A 14508-nucleotide genomic window follows, 5' to 3' on the forward strand; every position below is an offset into this window, starting at 1 on the left:
CATGGGAGTCCGTGCCACAACCCACAAGTTTGTCTTGTTGCGCATGCACCTATTAACTATATTATGATTCACTCTTTGGATGGTTATGTTAGGAGTCGAGTTAGGGTAATCAAGCTTAGGCTTGGCTACATTTATCAAAAAGAAGATGTTGGTTAGTTGGTCGGCCTTGTCCCCCACCATCCCCACAATACCATCAATTTTGTGTTCCCAACTTTTACTGCTCCATTGTCTCTCTTGCTGCCAATGGCCTCTTTCGGCGCTACCATTACTGCCACCGCACACATTACGCATCTCTCTCTCTCTCTCTCTTTACACACTATAGTACAAACACACATACATAAAACATTCATCAAAAGTGGGCTCTCGTCTGTTGGAAGGCAGCGACCTGGGAGGCTAGCTCGTAGGCGCCCTCGACGCATCGGCCCAAGGCAACGCCGGAGACATAGTTGCCGCCCAAAAAGAGGCCATCCAAGCCGCTGTGGGCGAGGGCAGCCCTGGCAGCGTCGAGAGTGTCCAAATGACCGATCGTGAATTGCGGGATGGCTTTCGGCCACACTCTCACCCCCACCACTTCCGCCTCCTTTGCGTCCCCCTTTATCAGCATCTTCCTCAGATCCCTATCCACCGCTTCCACTATCTCCCCCTCCCTCTGCCCACACACATCAAACGCGATCTTCGTCAACCCTTCTTTCATTTTATTCATGCAAAAACAGGCTTTCTTACCTTTGACACGATCCCACTATTGGTGGCACCTCCGATGTAGTTCAGCAGTAGAACTCTTCCTGCGGGTGCCCGGTTCGGGAACAGGGATGAGCTGTATATAGTTCCTGGAGAAACAAGGGAACAGGGATATGATGATCCCATCCACATCCACATCCACATTAAAACTCAAAGCACTGTACCTAGAGTTTCAACGCCCTGGCTCCGTGGATGCAATTGACCAAAACCCTTGAGTTTGCCGTCTACCAGGCATTCTTCCCGAATCGCATCCGTTGGATATGAGAGCGTCACCGATGCCACGGGCGGGTAATAAAACTTGGACAGCAAATCTGCAGCCTCGCCCTGCAAAACACTTTGGTTGTCCATTTTTGTGCAGCAACAAAAATGTCAATTTTGTTATATCCCGAGAGAAACATACTGATAGAGGGCGCAGCAGATAGCTTGCAACGTGGGAAGGAACGGTCAAAATCACGGTTTTAGTGAGAAGCGTGACTAATCCTTGCGGGGCTTCATATGTCAATTCGAACAGCCCGTTCTCCAACTTGCTGATCCCACTCAACTTCCACGATAACTTCACTTTGTCTCCCAAACTGCCAAACACGATCCCTGCTCATCAGCAAATGGTTGCGGTGAGAGGGAGAGAGAAAATGGGAAACACACCTTTTAGAGATAGCGTTTGGCAACATTGCGAGCCCATCTCTGAACGATCCCACCGTCTGCCCTTTCGGCTTCGGAAGACGCCTGCACCACCACACCAGCTCATTCTCGATGAATGTTGCCACCAAGAATATCAAGATGTACTTACGGATCTCTAGGGGGCTTGGGAGACTGGTTCCTTTCTTGGATTGCTTTGAAAGTCCCGCCAATGATGCTGCCTCCGTTGTGTTCCAACTTCCACACTTTCCCAAAAGCGGCTTTCATGCTTAGCTTGGAAGGGTCTCCGGCATAAACACCTGCCAACAGTTGGTTCGACCGTTAGCTTAAAACAACTGGAATGGGTGGGTCATGGGTGGAGGTTTGATACCAGAGCAGAAAGGCTCGATCAAGCGCTCGAAGACCTCCTTGCCGAGGTTGCGGCGCACAAACTCCTCGACGGACTCCTCGCGGCCCTGCCACCACCACCAACGGGTCAGCCATGGGAATGGAAAAAGAAGAATGTGAGGTGGGAGAGACGAACCGAAGGAGGAGGAGGGCGAATGCCGAGGGCGCCGAGGCCGGCTCGGAGCTTCCCCGGAATGGACATGAGATCGAAGAAGGGGAGGTCGGCGAGGCCGGAGGGGACGGGCCTGAGCTTGCCTTCCCAGAGCACGAAGCGAGGGGCGTCGGGGTCGCCCAGAACCAGGTCGTCCTTCAGGCCGCTGTCCACGGCCATCGTCAGCATCGCATCCGACGGCTGAAAGCTGTTGGGCCCTTCCTCCCACAGATATCCGCCGCCAGAGCGGGTGGTGATGTTGCCTCCCACGCGATCGTTGGCCTCGGTCACCACCACGTTGGGCGCCGCGCCGGGGTGCTTCGTCGCCAGAGCCTGCGCGATGCACAGCCCGCTTACGCCGCCGCCAACAACCACCGCATCGGCCACTCTTCCTCCTCCGGACACTTCCTTCACCGCCGTGCTCCTGTCGGCGAGGGAGCATCTTGCCGTGCTTCTGCGCTTACTACAACGCACCTGCGTCGACGTTGCCACACCGTACACGCAGCTACTCATCGCCGTCGTCATCATTGTCATACCCATCATCCGATCCTTTCTTGAGTTTGTCTTCTTTGATCACTCATGAACTTACCTCTCTCCTCTCTACCTTTCGTTTCTCATCCCCTCCTCCTTTCGTCCCGTTTTTACCCCACCCCACTCCACTTCCTTTTTTTTTTTTTTTATTACCTATCAAATATAAATAATATGTTTTTATTGAAATATTGGTTACATTTCACATGCAATAATAATAAATATTTATGTATATATTCATCAATCAATAAATTAAACACTACGATGAAAAGAACGCTTATTGAAAAGTTGTAGAGCGAGCTTAGTAATTAGTTCAAATAGTCCGTCTCTTCTTTTATAATTATAGTCTAATTATTAACATATATTTAAGAGAATGGCCAATTCATTAAAATGAAATTTTAATATTCTCATTATACTCTTAACACTCTTAACGGTTAATATTATTTAGAGTAAATAAAACTAACCATCTTATAATTTTGATAATTTTTAATAACGATAATAAGAACAATAATAAATGTTTTAACGGTAACAAGAAAAATAACAAATCTGATTAACGGTAATAAAAATAACAATAAATCTCATTAACGGTAACAAGAACAACATTAAATTTTATTAACGATACAAGAACAACAGTAAATCTTACTATATAAATCTCACTATCGGTAACAAGAACAATAGTAAATCTCATTAACGGTAACAAGAACAACAGTAAATCTTATTAACGGTAATAAGAAAAACAGTAAATCTTATTCGATAACAAGAACAACAATATATCTAATTAACTACTACAAGAATAACTGTAAATCTTATTATCAATAACAAGAACAATAATAAATCTTACTAACTATAACAAGAGCGACAATAAATCTCATTAACGGTAAAAAGAACAACATTAAATCTTATTAATTGTAACAATAACAACTGTAAATCTCATTAACGGTAGCAAGAACAACAGTAATTATGAACTCAACAAAAAATATACACAGTTCAACCAAACACATCCGAACAGCGTGATTCGTTAGCTTAAGGATAATTTCATGTCGTCGAGGCACTCTGGAGCTGATCGTCGTTTATTCTTTTGATCGCCTCCATTGAGGAGTTCGACGGAACCGAGCTCTCGGGCAGAATCTCGGTGACAATCAACAATGCTTCGAAACTGAAATGGCTTAGACTCGCTCGGAATCGAATCAAATGACCGATTCACAAATCCACGAATCCCTTTGCTCGCCCATAACAGTAGACACGGTCAAATTTTCGTTTAATGTCCTACTCCAAGCCCATCCTGACGCACGACACGCACGTCAACAGGTAGCGTACACACCAGGAAGGAGGCTCGCTAGCCGCCCAGCTCGTGCACCGATAGGCAGCAAATCGCCAATGGGTTTCAAAGGCTTACGCCCGTCGGACGAAATTGGTCTAGCCAACGTCCACAGAAAACCTGACCACTCGATGTGGCACCAAGCCGTGCAGACCGGTTACACTAGACATAGTAAACCAAGGTTCATGAGAACGCATCAACCAGATTGCGTGAATCGATTACGCTAGACATAGTAAATCGAAAAAAAATAAGACGCATAACAGACCAAAGAAGTTTAAATAAAAACGACCGATGTCGCGGAAACACAAGCAATAAGTAATGCGACAGCATGAAAATATTTAATACCACCCACGTCAAGGGAGGGGGCAGAGGAACCCCCCGCCTCGGACTTAGAGCCTCGTCACCCAGGAGAAAACAGTGGGGGCGTCACATTGTTAGGTACGAACCACCCGGTAGTCGCCATGAGATCAGGGGACTCGAAGAGCGACCCTTGTCTCGAGTCCGGAACGGCTCCAATCACGAGTGCGAGCTCGGAGTTCTCGGTACCGCGGTCGGCCGCGAAGTCGGCCACGGGCCCGAAGACAAGAGGCGCCGCCCCGAAGGCAGATTCAGACACCCACACCCAAGGGTATCGATGCTTCGAGGATACTTTAGTGAGAATGGCGAGGCGTTTGCGATGTTGAACCTTGTAGAAACCTAGTTTCCTGGGGACGCTGTGGACGGACACAAGGTTTCTAATGTCGTCGGCTGTCATGACCGTATTTCTCGCTCGATAGAGCATCATGTGACACGCGGCCACCACGTGGTAGAAGGATGGAGACATCTGGGACGCGTAAACGTTCAATCGGACTAGAAGATCCTGGATCACATGCTGAAAGGGCAATCGTAGACCCCCGCGAAGACTCGCCTCATGGACGGCGGCATACCCCTTTCATGGATGAGTCGGGAGATCGTCACACAGCGGCCGCAATAACGATACAGTTGGTGGGATGTTGAATCGCTTCCTCAAGCTCCTAAAGCTGGACAGCGAGAGTGAGCTCGGAATGTCGACGTCAGAGCAATCAACGCCGTCTCGAGTCGCCAACTCCCCAATAAGGAAAGCCGAGGCGTGCTCATCCTCTCGGGCGGTCAAGGTGCGCACCGTGACCGCCGAAGAACGGAGCAAAAAGGATTCGCCTGGGCCCTCGGGGTTCGCTACATCGTCGGGGCCGGTCGAGGTATCCGTGGTACGCTCCGCCAGACCGGCCGAGTCATCCTCCCGGCACGTGCCCGAGCTGGTCAGATGGGCTGCCTCGTGCGCGCCCGGGCCGGCCAGACGGGACATCTCGCGCTCGCCCAGGTCGGCCTGACAGGCCTCCTCGCCCGCGCCCAGGCCGGCCGAGCGGACCTCCTCACGTACGTCCTGCATACCGGGCCCTCTTCCCAAGCGCCCAGGCCACGTGGGTCGGGCTCATGAACGCTCGTCCCAGCTTGGCCCGATTCTCGCGCGCCTGGCCCGGCCAGGGCGTCCTCCCGCGCGCCTGGGATGGTTGGGCGCCCCTCACGCGCCCTTGGCCCATTGGCGCGGTCCGGCCCCTGGCTGGGTGGACCCTCCTTGCACGGGCCCGGCCCACAGACCCCTAGGGTTTGGGCGGGCTGTGTCCCTACTGCCGCGCCATGGCCGGGGCAGCTCAGCCGGAGCGCCTCATCACCGACGTCGGCGTCGGCCCGGACGCCCTCACCTAGTGCCGGCGCGTCGTCCCTAGCACGCCCCCAGTCGGACACGGCCTCACCCGACTCGCGTGGGCCTCCGACGCTGCCAGCACCCGGCCAAACGACCTCTGCCGGTCGGTGCGTCTCCTTACCCGCGCTGGCGCTGGCCCGACTGGCGCCGCCCAAGGCCGGCGCACCTCCCTCCGCGCTCACCTAGCCAGGGGAGCCTCCACCCGGGGCGAGCGCTCCTCCAGATCCGCCGGTGCCTAACCAAACAGTGTCACGGGCCGACTAATTTCACTCGGTAGATAGTCGGGACGTGCGGCACTTGCGGCGCTTCGCTAGCAAGTCAGCCTACTGGATGTCTGCAAGACAACATGAGATAATGATCAGCCACGGAATAACATTGTAACGAGCTATTGGGACCACATCATTCACACACACACGAGAACATATCGACAAGCATACATATAAACAAGCCAACAATCAAGCAATCATTCATAGGGACACGGCACAGCAAACACAGAAGCAAAATGAGTCTACTTGTTCATTGATATCAAACGGGAAGGTTACACGGCAAGTTTGATATCCCCGGTGGTGGACTAAGGATCCTTGGGCTAGTTCCTCTCATGCCCTTCCACCACCCTCCCCTAAAGAAGGAAAACGAACATTTGGCAAAGTGACTCCAGTAGACATTAAATTTCTGGAGAGCAAAAAGGAGGTCCCTAACATTCACCCCCACTAATTCTATCGATGCCCTCATCGGGCTTACAAAAGTAAATCCTAAGTACAATCTACCCAAAATACATGAGGATGGGCAAGAGGCCATGGGTTTACTTACGACCCTGGACGAACTTGCCCTTATCAAAAGAACCTAGTACTCTACCCCCTCCCATGGCCGGAGTTGTCGATGTCGACGATAGATGGCGACTTGCTTCCTTGAACTCTTCAATCTTGTGCTTGAAGTCTTCTAAGTCTTCTGCACACTCCCAGGTTGATTCTTCGTCTCCTGCATCTTTCCACTTCACGAGTAGCTCCCAATGCCATTTGTGGTGGATCTTGACATAGCGGTCCGCGAGGATAGTGTCCACCTCCTTGGTAATCTTCTTGCTCCGTGGCCCCTTCATTGGCGGGCGCTTGTCTTCATTCCGGGACGCGTCTTCTTTGTCGGGACAGTAGGGTCTCAGGTTGCTGACGTGGAAGACCGGGTGCATCTTCATCCAGGGCTTGGTATCGAGCCTGTAGGACACCTTGCCCACCTTCTCAAGGACGGTCAGCAGGCCTTCGTATCTTCGGAACAGACGTTTGTCTCTTGCTTGGCGATATATCACATGTTCGTGCATCAGCTTGAGGAGAACTCGATCTCCCACTTTGAACTCGAGCGGCCATCGATCTTGGTCTGTCCACTTCTTCATTCTCTTCACAGCCTTCTCTAGGTATGCACGGGCAATCTCGTGGTTGTCTCCCCATTCCTTGCTAAATCCGTAGGCCCGCGGATTCTTGCCCACGTATTCTGGGATCGAATGAGGCATCAAGGGTTGTTGGCCTTGGACTATCTCGAAGGGACTGAGAGACGTGGCCGAGCGTTTGCGAGCGTTAAAGCTTAATTGAGCTACATCTAGTAATTGCGGCCAATTACGTTGATTCTCATTGACGAAGTAGCGCAAGTACTCTTCTAACATCCCGTTGAAACGTTCGGTCTGACCATCCGTCTGGGGGTGGAAACTTGTGGAGATGTTTAACTGTGAGCCGAGCAACTTGAATAACTCACTCCAGAAAGTTCCCGTGAAGCGAGGGTCTCGATCACTCACAATGTGCTGAGGTATGCCCCAATACTTCACTACGTGGGTGAAGAACAGGCGGGTTGTCTCCTCGGCCCCACAATACTTGCTCGTTGGGATGAAGGTGGCATACTTGGAGAACCGGTCGACCACAACTAGAATGCATGACAAGTCTCCTGTTTGCGGGAGGTTCGTAATGAAGTCTAGCGAGATGCTTTCCCAAGGCCTTGTTGGGATGGTCAACAGCTCTAGAAGTCCGGGGGTCTTCTTTCTCTCGATCTTGTCTTGTTGGCAGATAAGGCAAGTTCGAGTATGGTCTTGAGCATGGGACTTCATCTGAGGCCAATAGTAGGCTTGCTTAAGGAGGGCAAGCGTGCGGTGCCACCCGGGATGGCCGGCCCACAACGTGTCATGGCACTCCTTCAAGAGAGTCTTCCGTAAGTCATCCGCCTTTGGGACGAACAAGCGGCGATCTTTGGTTAACAGGAGCCCATCTTCGATCCAAAATCGACGTGATTTCCCTTCTTTGACAAGGGCCATGATGGCGCGGGCGACCGGGTCTTTCTCGAGATTTTCCTTGATACGAGTTCGGATTGGAATGCTTACTTGACTTGTAGACAATGGGGCAAGCTTCTGTATCGTGGCAAACTCCGTTTTCCTACTCAAGGCATCTGCAGCTTGGTTGGTGCTCCCCGAGCGGTGTTCGAAGCGGAAGTCGAATTCCGCGACAAACTCCTGCCACCGCGCTTGTTTCGGGGTGAGTTTGGGCTGGGTGAGGAAGTGGCTCACTGAAGAGTTGTCCGTCTTCACAATGAACTTCGAACCCAGGAGGTAATGCCTCCAAACTCGCAGACAATGTATCACCGCTAGGAGTTCTTTCTCTTGTGCGGCATATCTTCGCTCGGCATCAGATAGCTTGCGGCTTTCGTAAGCTACGGGGTGGCCATCTTGGACAAGCACTCCGCCCAGGGCATAGTCTGAAGCATCGGTTTGCACTTCGAAGGGCTTCATGACGTCTGGGAGGGCTAGGACTGGGTCATGCATAATCGTTTCCTTCAGATCTTCAAATGCGCTTTGGCATCGAGAGTTCCAATCCCATACCTTGTCTTTCTTCAGCAGCTCTGTGAGTGGGGCTGCCCTTCTTGAATACCCTTCTACGAACTTTCGATAGAAGTTGGCCAGGCCGAGGAACGACCGAAGTTCCTTCACATTGGCTGGGACTTTCCAGTCTCGGATGAACTTCACTTTGTCCATGTCCATGCGGATACGTCCCCGCTCGATTATGTGCCCGAGGAACTTGATGCGCTCTTGCGCAAACGAGCACTTCTCCTTCTTCACGTATAGCTGGTTCTCCCTCAGCTTTTGGAAGACCAACTCGAGGTGCTTCTGGAGCTCTTCTAACGTAGTGTTGTATACCACAATGTCATCAAGGTACACTACCACGAACTTGTCGAGAAATCCGTGGAACACCTGATTCATCAACGTGCAAAAGGTAGCTGGCGCGTTGGTCAACCCGAATGGCATCACTAGGAACTCAAACGCCCCATATCGGGTGACACAAGTGGTCTTTGCTTCGTCGCCCTCTGCAATCCTCACTTGGTAGTAGCCTGATCGCAAGTCCAGTTTAGTGAAATACATGGCTTGACTTAGTTGGTCGAACAAGTCGGCGATCAGGGGAATCGGGTAGGTGTTGCGCACGGTCAGCTTGTTCAATGCTCGGTAGTCAATGCACAACCGCAAGCTCCCGTCTTGTTTCTTCTGGAACAACACTGGGGCACCAAAGGGTGCTTTGGAGGGCTTGATGAAGCCCGCTTCGGACAACTCGTTTAGTTGTTTTCTAAGTTCTTGAAGTTCTGGGGGCGCCATCCTGTAAGCCGCTCTGGCCGGAGGCTTGGCGCCCGGGACGAGCTCAATCTCATGGTCTATACTTCTTCTTGGCGGTAGTGACTTCGGGAGGCAATCGGGCATCACGTCTTGGTACTTCGCCAACAGTTCTTGGATCATGGGGGGAACGGGTTCACCCCCACCATCTTCGAAGGCGGCGATAGCTGCGATAAACGTGGGTTCTCCTCGACGCACTCCTTTCTTGAATTGCAATGCAGAGATGAGCCTCGTCGCTACACTCTGTTTGACTCTGGCAGGCACTACGGCGGGTCGTTCGCCCATTATGACTAGGGCGTTTACTGCGGGGATGGGAATTCCTCCATTCTCAATGAGGAACTCATTCCCGAGCACGATGTCGAAATCGTCCATCTCTACTGCGATAAGGTCCGTTTGTCCCTTCCACGTCCCCATCTTGAACTTCACTCGTCGGGCCACTCCGGACGTGGGTCTTGCTTCTGAATTGACGGCTTTCATTCGACCATTATCTTTGTCCAGGGAGAGGCCTAGGCGTTTTGCTTCGGCTTCGGATATGAAGTTGTGGGTTGCTCCCGTGTCGATCATCACACTCTTCGCAAATTCCCCATTTACAAGTGCATCCACGTACATAAGCCCCTTTTCGACAGGCTTCTTTGGGTCGACGCCTTGTTTCTTGAGTGCATTGAGGAGTCTAACGGCACCCATCTGGACGATCTCCTCCCCGTCTCCCAGTTCTGCTTCAGTTTCGTGCATCTCGGCCTGGACCTCAGCTTGGAGAGCCGTCAGGCGGCTACAGCCGGGGCAATGGCGGACATTGTGGGGACCTTTGCATAGGAAACACGGCCCTTTCCTGACTTCACCCTGAGCGTCTTCGACTTCAGCATTCCTTGTGGGAGGTCGTGGAGGAGGGGCAGGTCTCGGGTTGAATTGCTTCTTCTCCCAAGTTTGCGTTGTCCCCCTCGGAGCTCTACTCGGGCCCATGTGGCTCGGGTTTGGGTTCACTTGTGGTCTCTTCGCTTGATAGGGCTCGGCTGAGAAGTCAGTGAAACGTTCAGCGGTAGCTTGGCAGGCGGCAAGGGTCTGCAGATTAAGGCGGTGTAGTTCGGTCCTCGCCCACGGTTTCAACCCGTCAAGGAACGCGAAGACTTTGTCTTTCTCGGACATATCGCTGATGTCTAGCATAAGGGTCGAGAACTTCTTCACGTACTCTCGGACATTGCCCGTTTGCTTTAGGTCTCTGAGGTTCTGTCTTGCCCTATACTCGACATTCTCGGGGAAGAATTGGGCGCGGAGTTCTCTCTTCATGTCGTCCCAAGTGTTGATGGCTACTTCGCCTGCTTGGATCGCACGGTGTTTGGTTCTTCACCATAGCTTGGCATCATCCGTCAAATACATCGAGGCTGTGATCACCCGAGTACCCTCTTCGGCATTGACCGCACGAAAGTACTGTTCCATGTCGAAGAGGAAGTTTTCCAACTCCTTTGCATCTCGGGTGCCATCGAAGTGTTTCGGTTAGGGACTCGGGGTCGGCCAAATTCGGCTGGGGCCGGACCCATGGGTTGGTTCCCCATGGCCCGGATTGTGACGTTGACGGTGGACCTTATATCCAGTAGTTCCCTTTGAAGGGAATCGATAGCATCGTGCGTGTTTTCCTTGAGATCTTGCATCCGATTCGCTAGATGATCTCCCATTCCTGGCTCAGCGGCAACTCGCGGTGAAGAATTCGAGTCGCGAGGAGAACGATCCCTGTGCTCCAGGGCATTTATTCTCTCTGCCAGGGTGCCGAATCCTGCTTCGAAATCGGCCGTTGGGTCATGGTGTTCTCGCCGCTCTAGGGCGAGTATTCGGTTGGCAAGGATCTCGACTCTTTCGGACAAGTTGAGCACACTTGTTTCGATGGTTGAGTGCCGTGGGGAATGATTTGCTTGTTCGATTTGGGAGAGGCGCTCGATGATAGCTTCTAGCTTTGCCTCGGCTTCTTCGACAGACGGGCCGAGGGATTCGGTCTTTCGCAGCTCCTCTTCGAGTGGCTTCACCCTCTCGATGAGGTTTTCGATGTCGATGGTCCGCAGGTTCTCTTGTATGTCGTGGAGTCTTTCTTCAATCGCATCAACGCCCCCAATGAGGTGTTCCAGAGCATCGAGGCGTTGAGTGTTTGTGGGTCTTTGTGGAGCCATCTCGTTCTTCCAATGCTTCTCTTGTGGCTCTGATACCAACTGTCACGGGCCGACTAATTTCACTCGGTAGATAGTCGGGACGTGCGGCACTTGCGGCGCTTCGCTAGCAAGTCAGCCTACTGGATGTCTGCAAGACAACATGAGATAATGATCAGCCACAGAATAACATTGTAACGAGCTATTGGGACCACATCATTCACACATACACGAGAACATATCGACAAGCATACGTATAAACAAGCCAACAATCAAGCAATCATTCATAGGGACACGACACAGCAAACACAGAAGCAAAATGAGTCTACTTGTTCATTGATATCAAACGGGAAGGTTACACGGCAAGTTTGATATCCCCGGTGGTGGACTAAGGATCCTTGGGCTAGTTCCTCTCCTGCCCTTCCACCACCCTCCCCTAAAGAAGGAAAACGAACATTTGGCAAAGTGACTCCAGTAGACATTAAATTTCTGGAGAGCAAAAAGGAGGTCCCTAACAAACAGGCTCCCCGGCGCCCGTGTCGTCCACGCCGATCGCACCCAGGTCGCGCGGGGACCCCCTAGGTGCTCCCCCCAGCCGAGCGCCCCTCGCCCGGGCCGCGCGGGACTCCCCTGGCGCTCGTCCCGCCCGGGCGTTCCTCGTTCGGGTCGCGTGGGAGATCTCCGGCGCGCGCATCCTCCAGCGCCGCCCTTGCACCGCTAGGAGTCTGTCCGGCCGGTCACTCCGACGCGACACCCTCGCCGGCAGTTGGGTGGTCATCCTCGCCGGTCAACCAGGCATCCACCGGGGAAAAATCACAGCCGACCGTGCTCGCAGCCGCTGTCCGACCGGTCCATCCGACGCGACAGCCTCGCCGACCGTTGGGTGGTCATCCTCACCGGCCAGCCAAGCATCCACCTGGGAAAAATCACAGCCGGCCGTGTTCGCCGCTGCTCATCCAGAAAAGTCTAGCCCCATCGTTGGGAGTGGGTAAAAATCGGTGGGAGTCAGTGAGAGTTGATCCCAAAATTCGTCCAGACTCCCATGAGGATCCTCAAACAAGATGGAAAAGTCATTGTCAAGGGGCCCACTTGCCGACAAGTGATTGGGGGACCCCATGGACGCGTGGAACAAGGGAAAACGTGCCGGAGAATACAAATAAAATAATAGTAAAGAGGGAAGGCATACCTGCTCGGCGACGGGATGGTCCGACAAGTCAAAGAGTGACAGAGGGTGCTTGAGTTTACCGCAGGGGGCTACGCCCGGTGGCAAACTCGGGGGGCTAATGTTATCAGCCCGTCCCGTACCGACAACACTATCGGCCTCGTTGGCCGACCGGAAGGCTCGCCCAGCCAATGGCCGGCCCAGTCTTCGTCCGGCCATTGGTCGGCCCAACGTCTTCACCCGGCCATTGCCCGACCGAGCCTCACCCGACCAATGGCCGGCCCAACATTCTCACCCGGTCAATGGTCGGCCCAAATTTCGTCCGGCCATTGGTCGGCCCAATGTCTTCGCCCGACCATTGGTCGGCCCAATGTCTTCGCCCGGCCATTGGCCGGCCGAGCCTCACCCGGCAAATGGTCGGCCCAACATTCTCACCCGGCCCAACCTTCACCCGGCCATTGGCTGACCCAACATCTTCACCCGGCCATTGGCTGGTCGAGCCTCACTCGGCCAATGGCCAGCCTAACATTCTCACCCGGCTAATGGCCGGCCCAGCCTTCGCTCGATCATTGGCCGGTCCAACATCTTCACCCGGCCATTGGCCGGTCCAACATTCTCACCCAGCCAATGGCCTAGCCTTCGCACGGCCATTGGCCGGCCCAACATCTTCACCTGGCCAATGTCCGGCCCAACATTCTCACCCGGCCAATGTCCGGCCCAGCCTTCGCCCGACCATTGGCCGGTCCAACATCTTCGCCTGGCCATTGGCCGACCGAGTCTCACCCGGCCAATGGCCGACCCATCCTCACTCGGCCAAGGAGTCTTCAAACCACTCCTTGGTCGCATATAAATACGAGGTTCAATCCCTCGAATTAGGTAATCCGAAAATTGAGTACTGAAACGCTGTCGAATAAATGATTCACTCGTTTCTCTCAAGTTTCGACCCTCTAAACACTAAACCCTCTATACTCCACATCAATCCTCCTAATGTTGAGCATCGAAGAGGTAAATAGAGACACCCCCTTTGTAGTTCACGTGTTTTTCTCTTATTTCAGGTGTTCCAACGAACGCTACCAACTTCCAAGCTAAGGGACGACTTGGGATACCAAGTCCGACACGCTCAAGCCAAAGCGAGGCCACTTGGTCGGCCTTGGGTCTAACCGCTTGGGGTTTCTAAATCGTTATCCGAAAACGAGCGACAACATTAGTCTTTTACCAAAATTAACATATATTTATAAAATTAACATATGAAAATGCTAAGGACAATCATGTAAAATATTGTTTAATTATTGAGGCCACGTCACTAAATAAGGTTATATTTTAAACATGCTTAAAACGTTGACTAGATTGCAAATTTAAAAGTTGAAGTGATCTAATTTGTGAGATTTTTCTAACATTATATATGTAAAATAATTACTACGTACAAAAGTGATGTAAATAGTTTTGAAAAAGTTAAATTTAACTATTTATGTAGAACAACAAATAGTTTTTCAATCAGTCAGATTATATAGAACAATTAAGAATAATCACAATTCAAGAAGAATAACCTTTTAATCATATAGTTGTTTTGTTTTTGTCAATTAGTTTTGACATTAATATGTTTTTCTATAGTATATGTGATTCCATCATGAGTAGTTAAAAAAATATGATTTCATACGAGAAGTTTTGAAATTTAAGTTAAACGACGAATCCGTTCAAGTTTTTGAGTTGGGTAAGCTCAAATGAATCAAATATATTTTTTAAATTGAGTCTAAATGTCTACAAAGGACTAAAACACAATTATTAGTTAGTCAAATTTAAACAAATATGGGTCTGTTAAAAAATAAACGGTCGGATTTGAATTTAAATTTCCAGCACGATTAATAAATTATTGGATTTGATTTTAATAATTATTTTTAAAAACACGATTAGCACGACTCGATTACGACAAGAATATGAAATTGTTATCCCTAGGTATTAACACATCCGCTTTAATATATATATATATATATATATATATATATATATATATATATATATATATATATATAACACTAAAAAATAAAAACAAAAATGTAAAAAAATAAAATACAAATTGATAAAAAGAGGCACAGCAACACAAG

At 51.0% G+C, this 14508-nt stretch overlaps 1 protein-coding gene across 1 annotated transcript; it reads right to left on the reverse strand.

Annotated features, from left to right (window-relative positions):
• Nucleotides 1–100: 100 nt before the first annotated feature.
• LOC149390027 (Flavin containing amine oxidoreductase family) lies at nt 101–2597 on the reverse strand. The gene is made up of 8 exons (XM_089624432.1): nt 1898–2597; nt 1745–1829; nt 1526–1673; nt 1381–1461; nt 1139–1310; nt 903–1062; nt 724–827; nt 101–649 (listed from the first exon to the last, which is right to left on the reverse strand). The coding sequence occupies exons 1-8, from the start codon at nt 2453–2455 to the stop codon at nt 350–352; spliced, it is 1608 nt and encodes a 535-aa protein (XP_089480558.1). The 5' UTR covers nt 2456–2597; the 3' UTR covers nt 101–349.
• Between the last annotated feature and the right edge of the window lie 11911 nt (nt 2598–14508).

This window comes from Urtica dioica, chromosome 8, assembly GCF_054948205.1.
Source record: "Urtica dioica subsp. dioica isolate 48M chromosome 8, U.dioica_male_clone48M_v1_H2, whole genome shotgun sequence".
NCBI lineage: Eukaryota > Viridiplantae > Streptophyta > Magnoliopsida > Rosales > Urticaceae > Urtica > Urtica dioica.

Coding starts and splice junctions, on each gene's coding strand:
- LOC149390027 (XM_089624432.1), bottom strand. CDS start 2,455: ATGATGGGTATGACAATGATGACGACGGCGATGAGTAGCTGCGTGTAC. Junction 828..902: donor CCAGGGCGTTGAAACTCTAG/GTACAGTGCTTT, acceptor TTGTTTCTCCAG/GAACTATATACAGCTCATCC. Junction 650..723: donor ATAGTGGGATCGTGTCAAAG/GTAAGAAAGCCT, acceptor GTGTGTGGGCAG/AGGGAGGGGGAGATAGTGGA.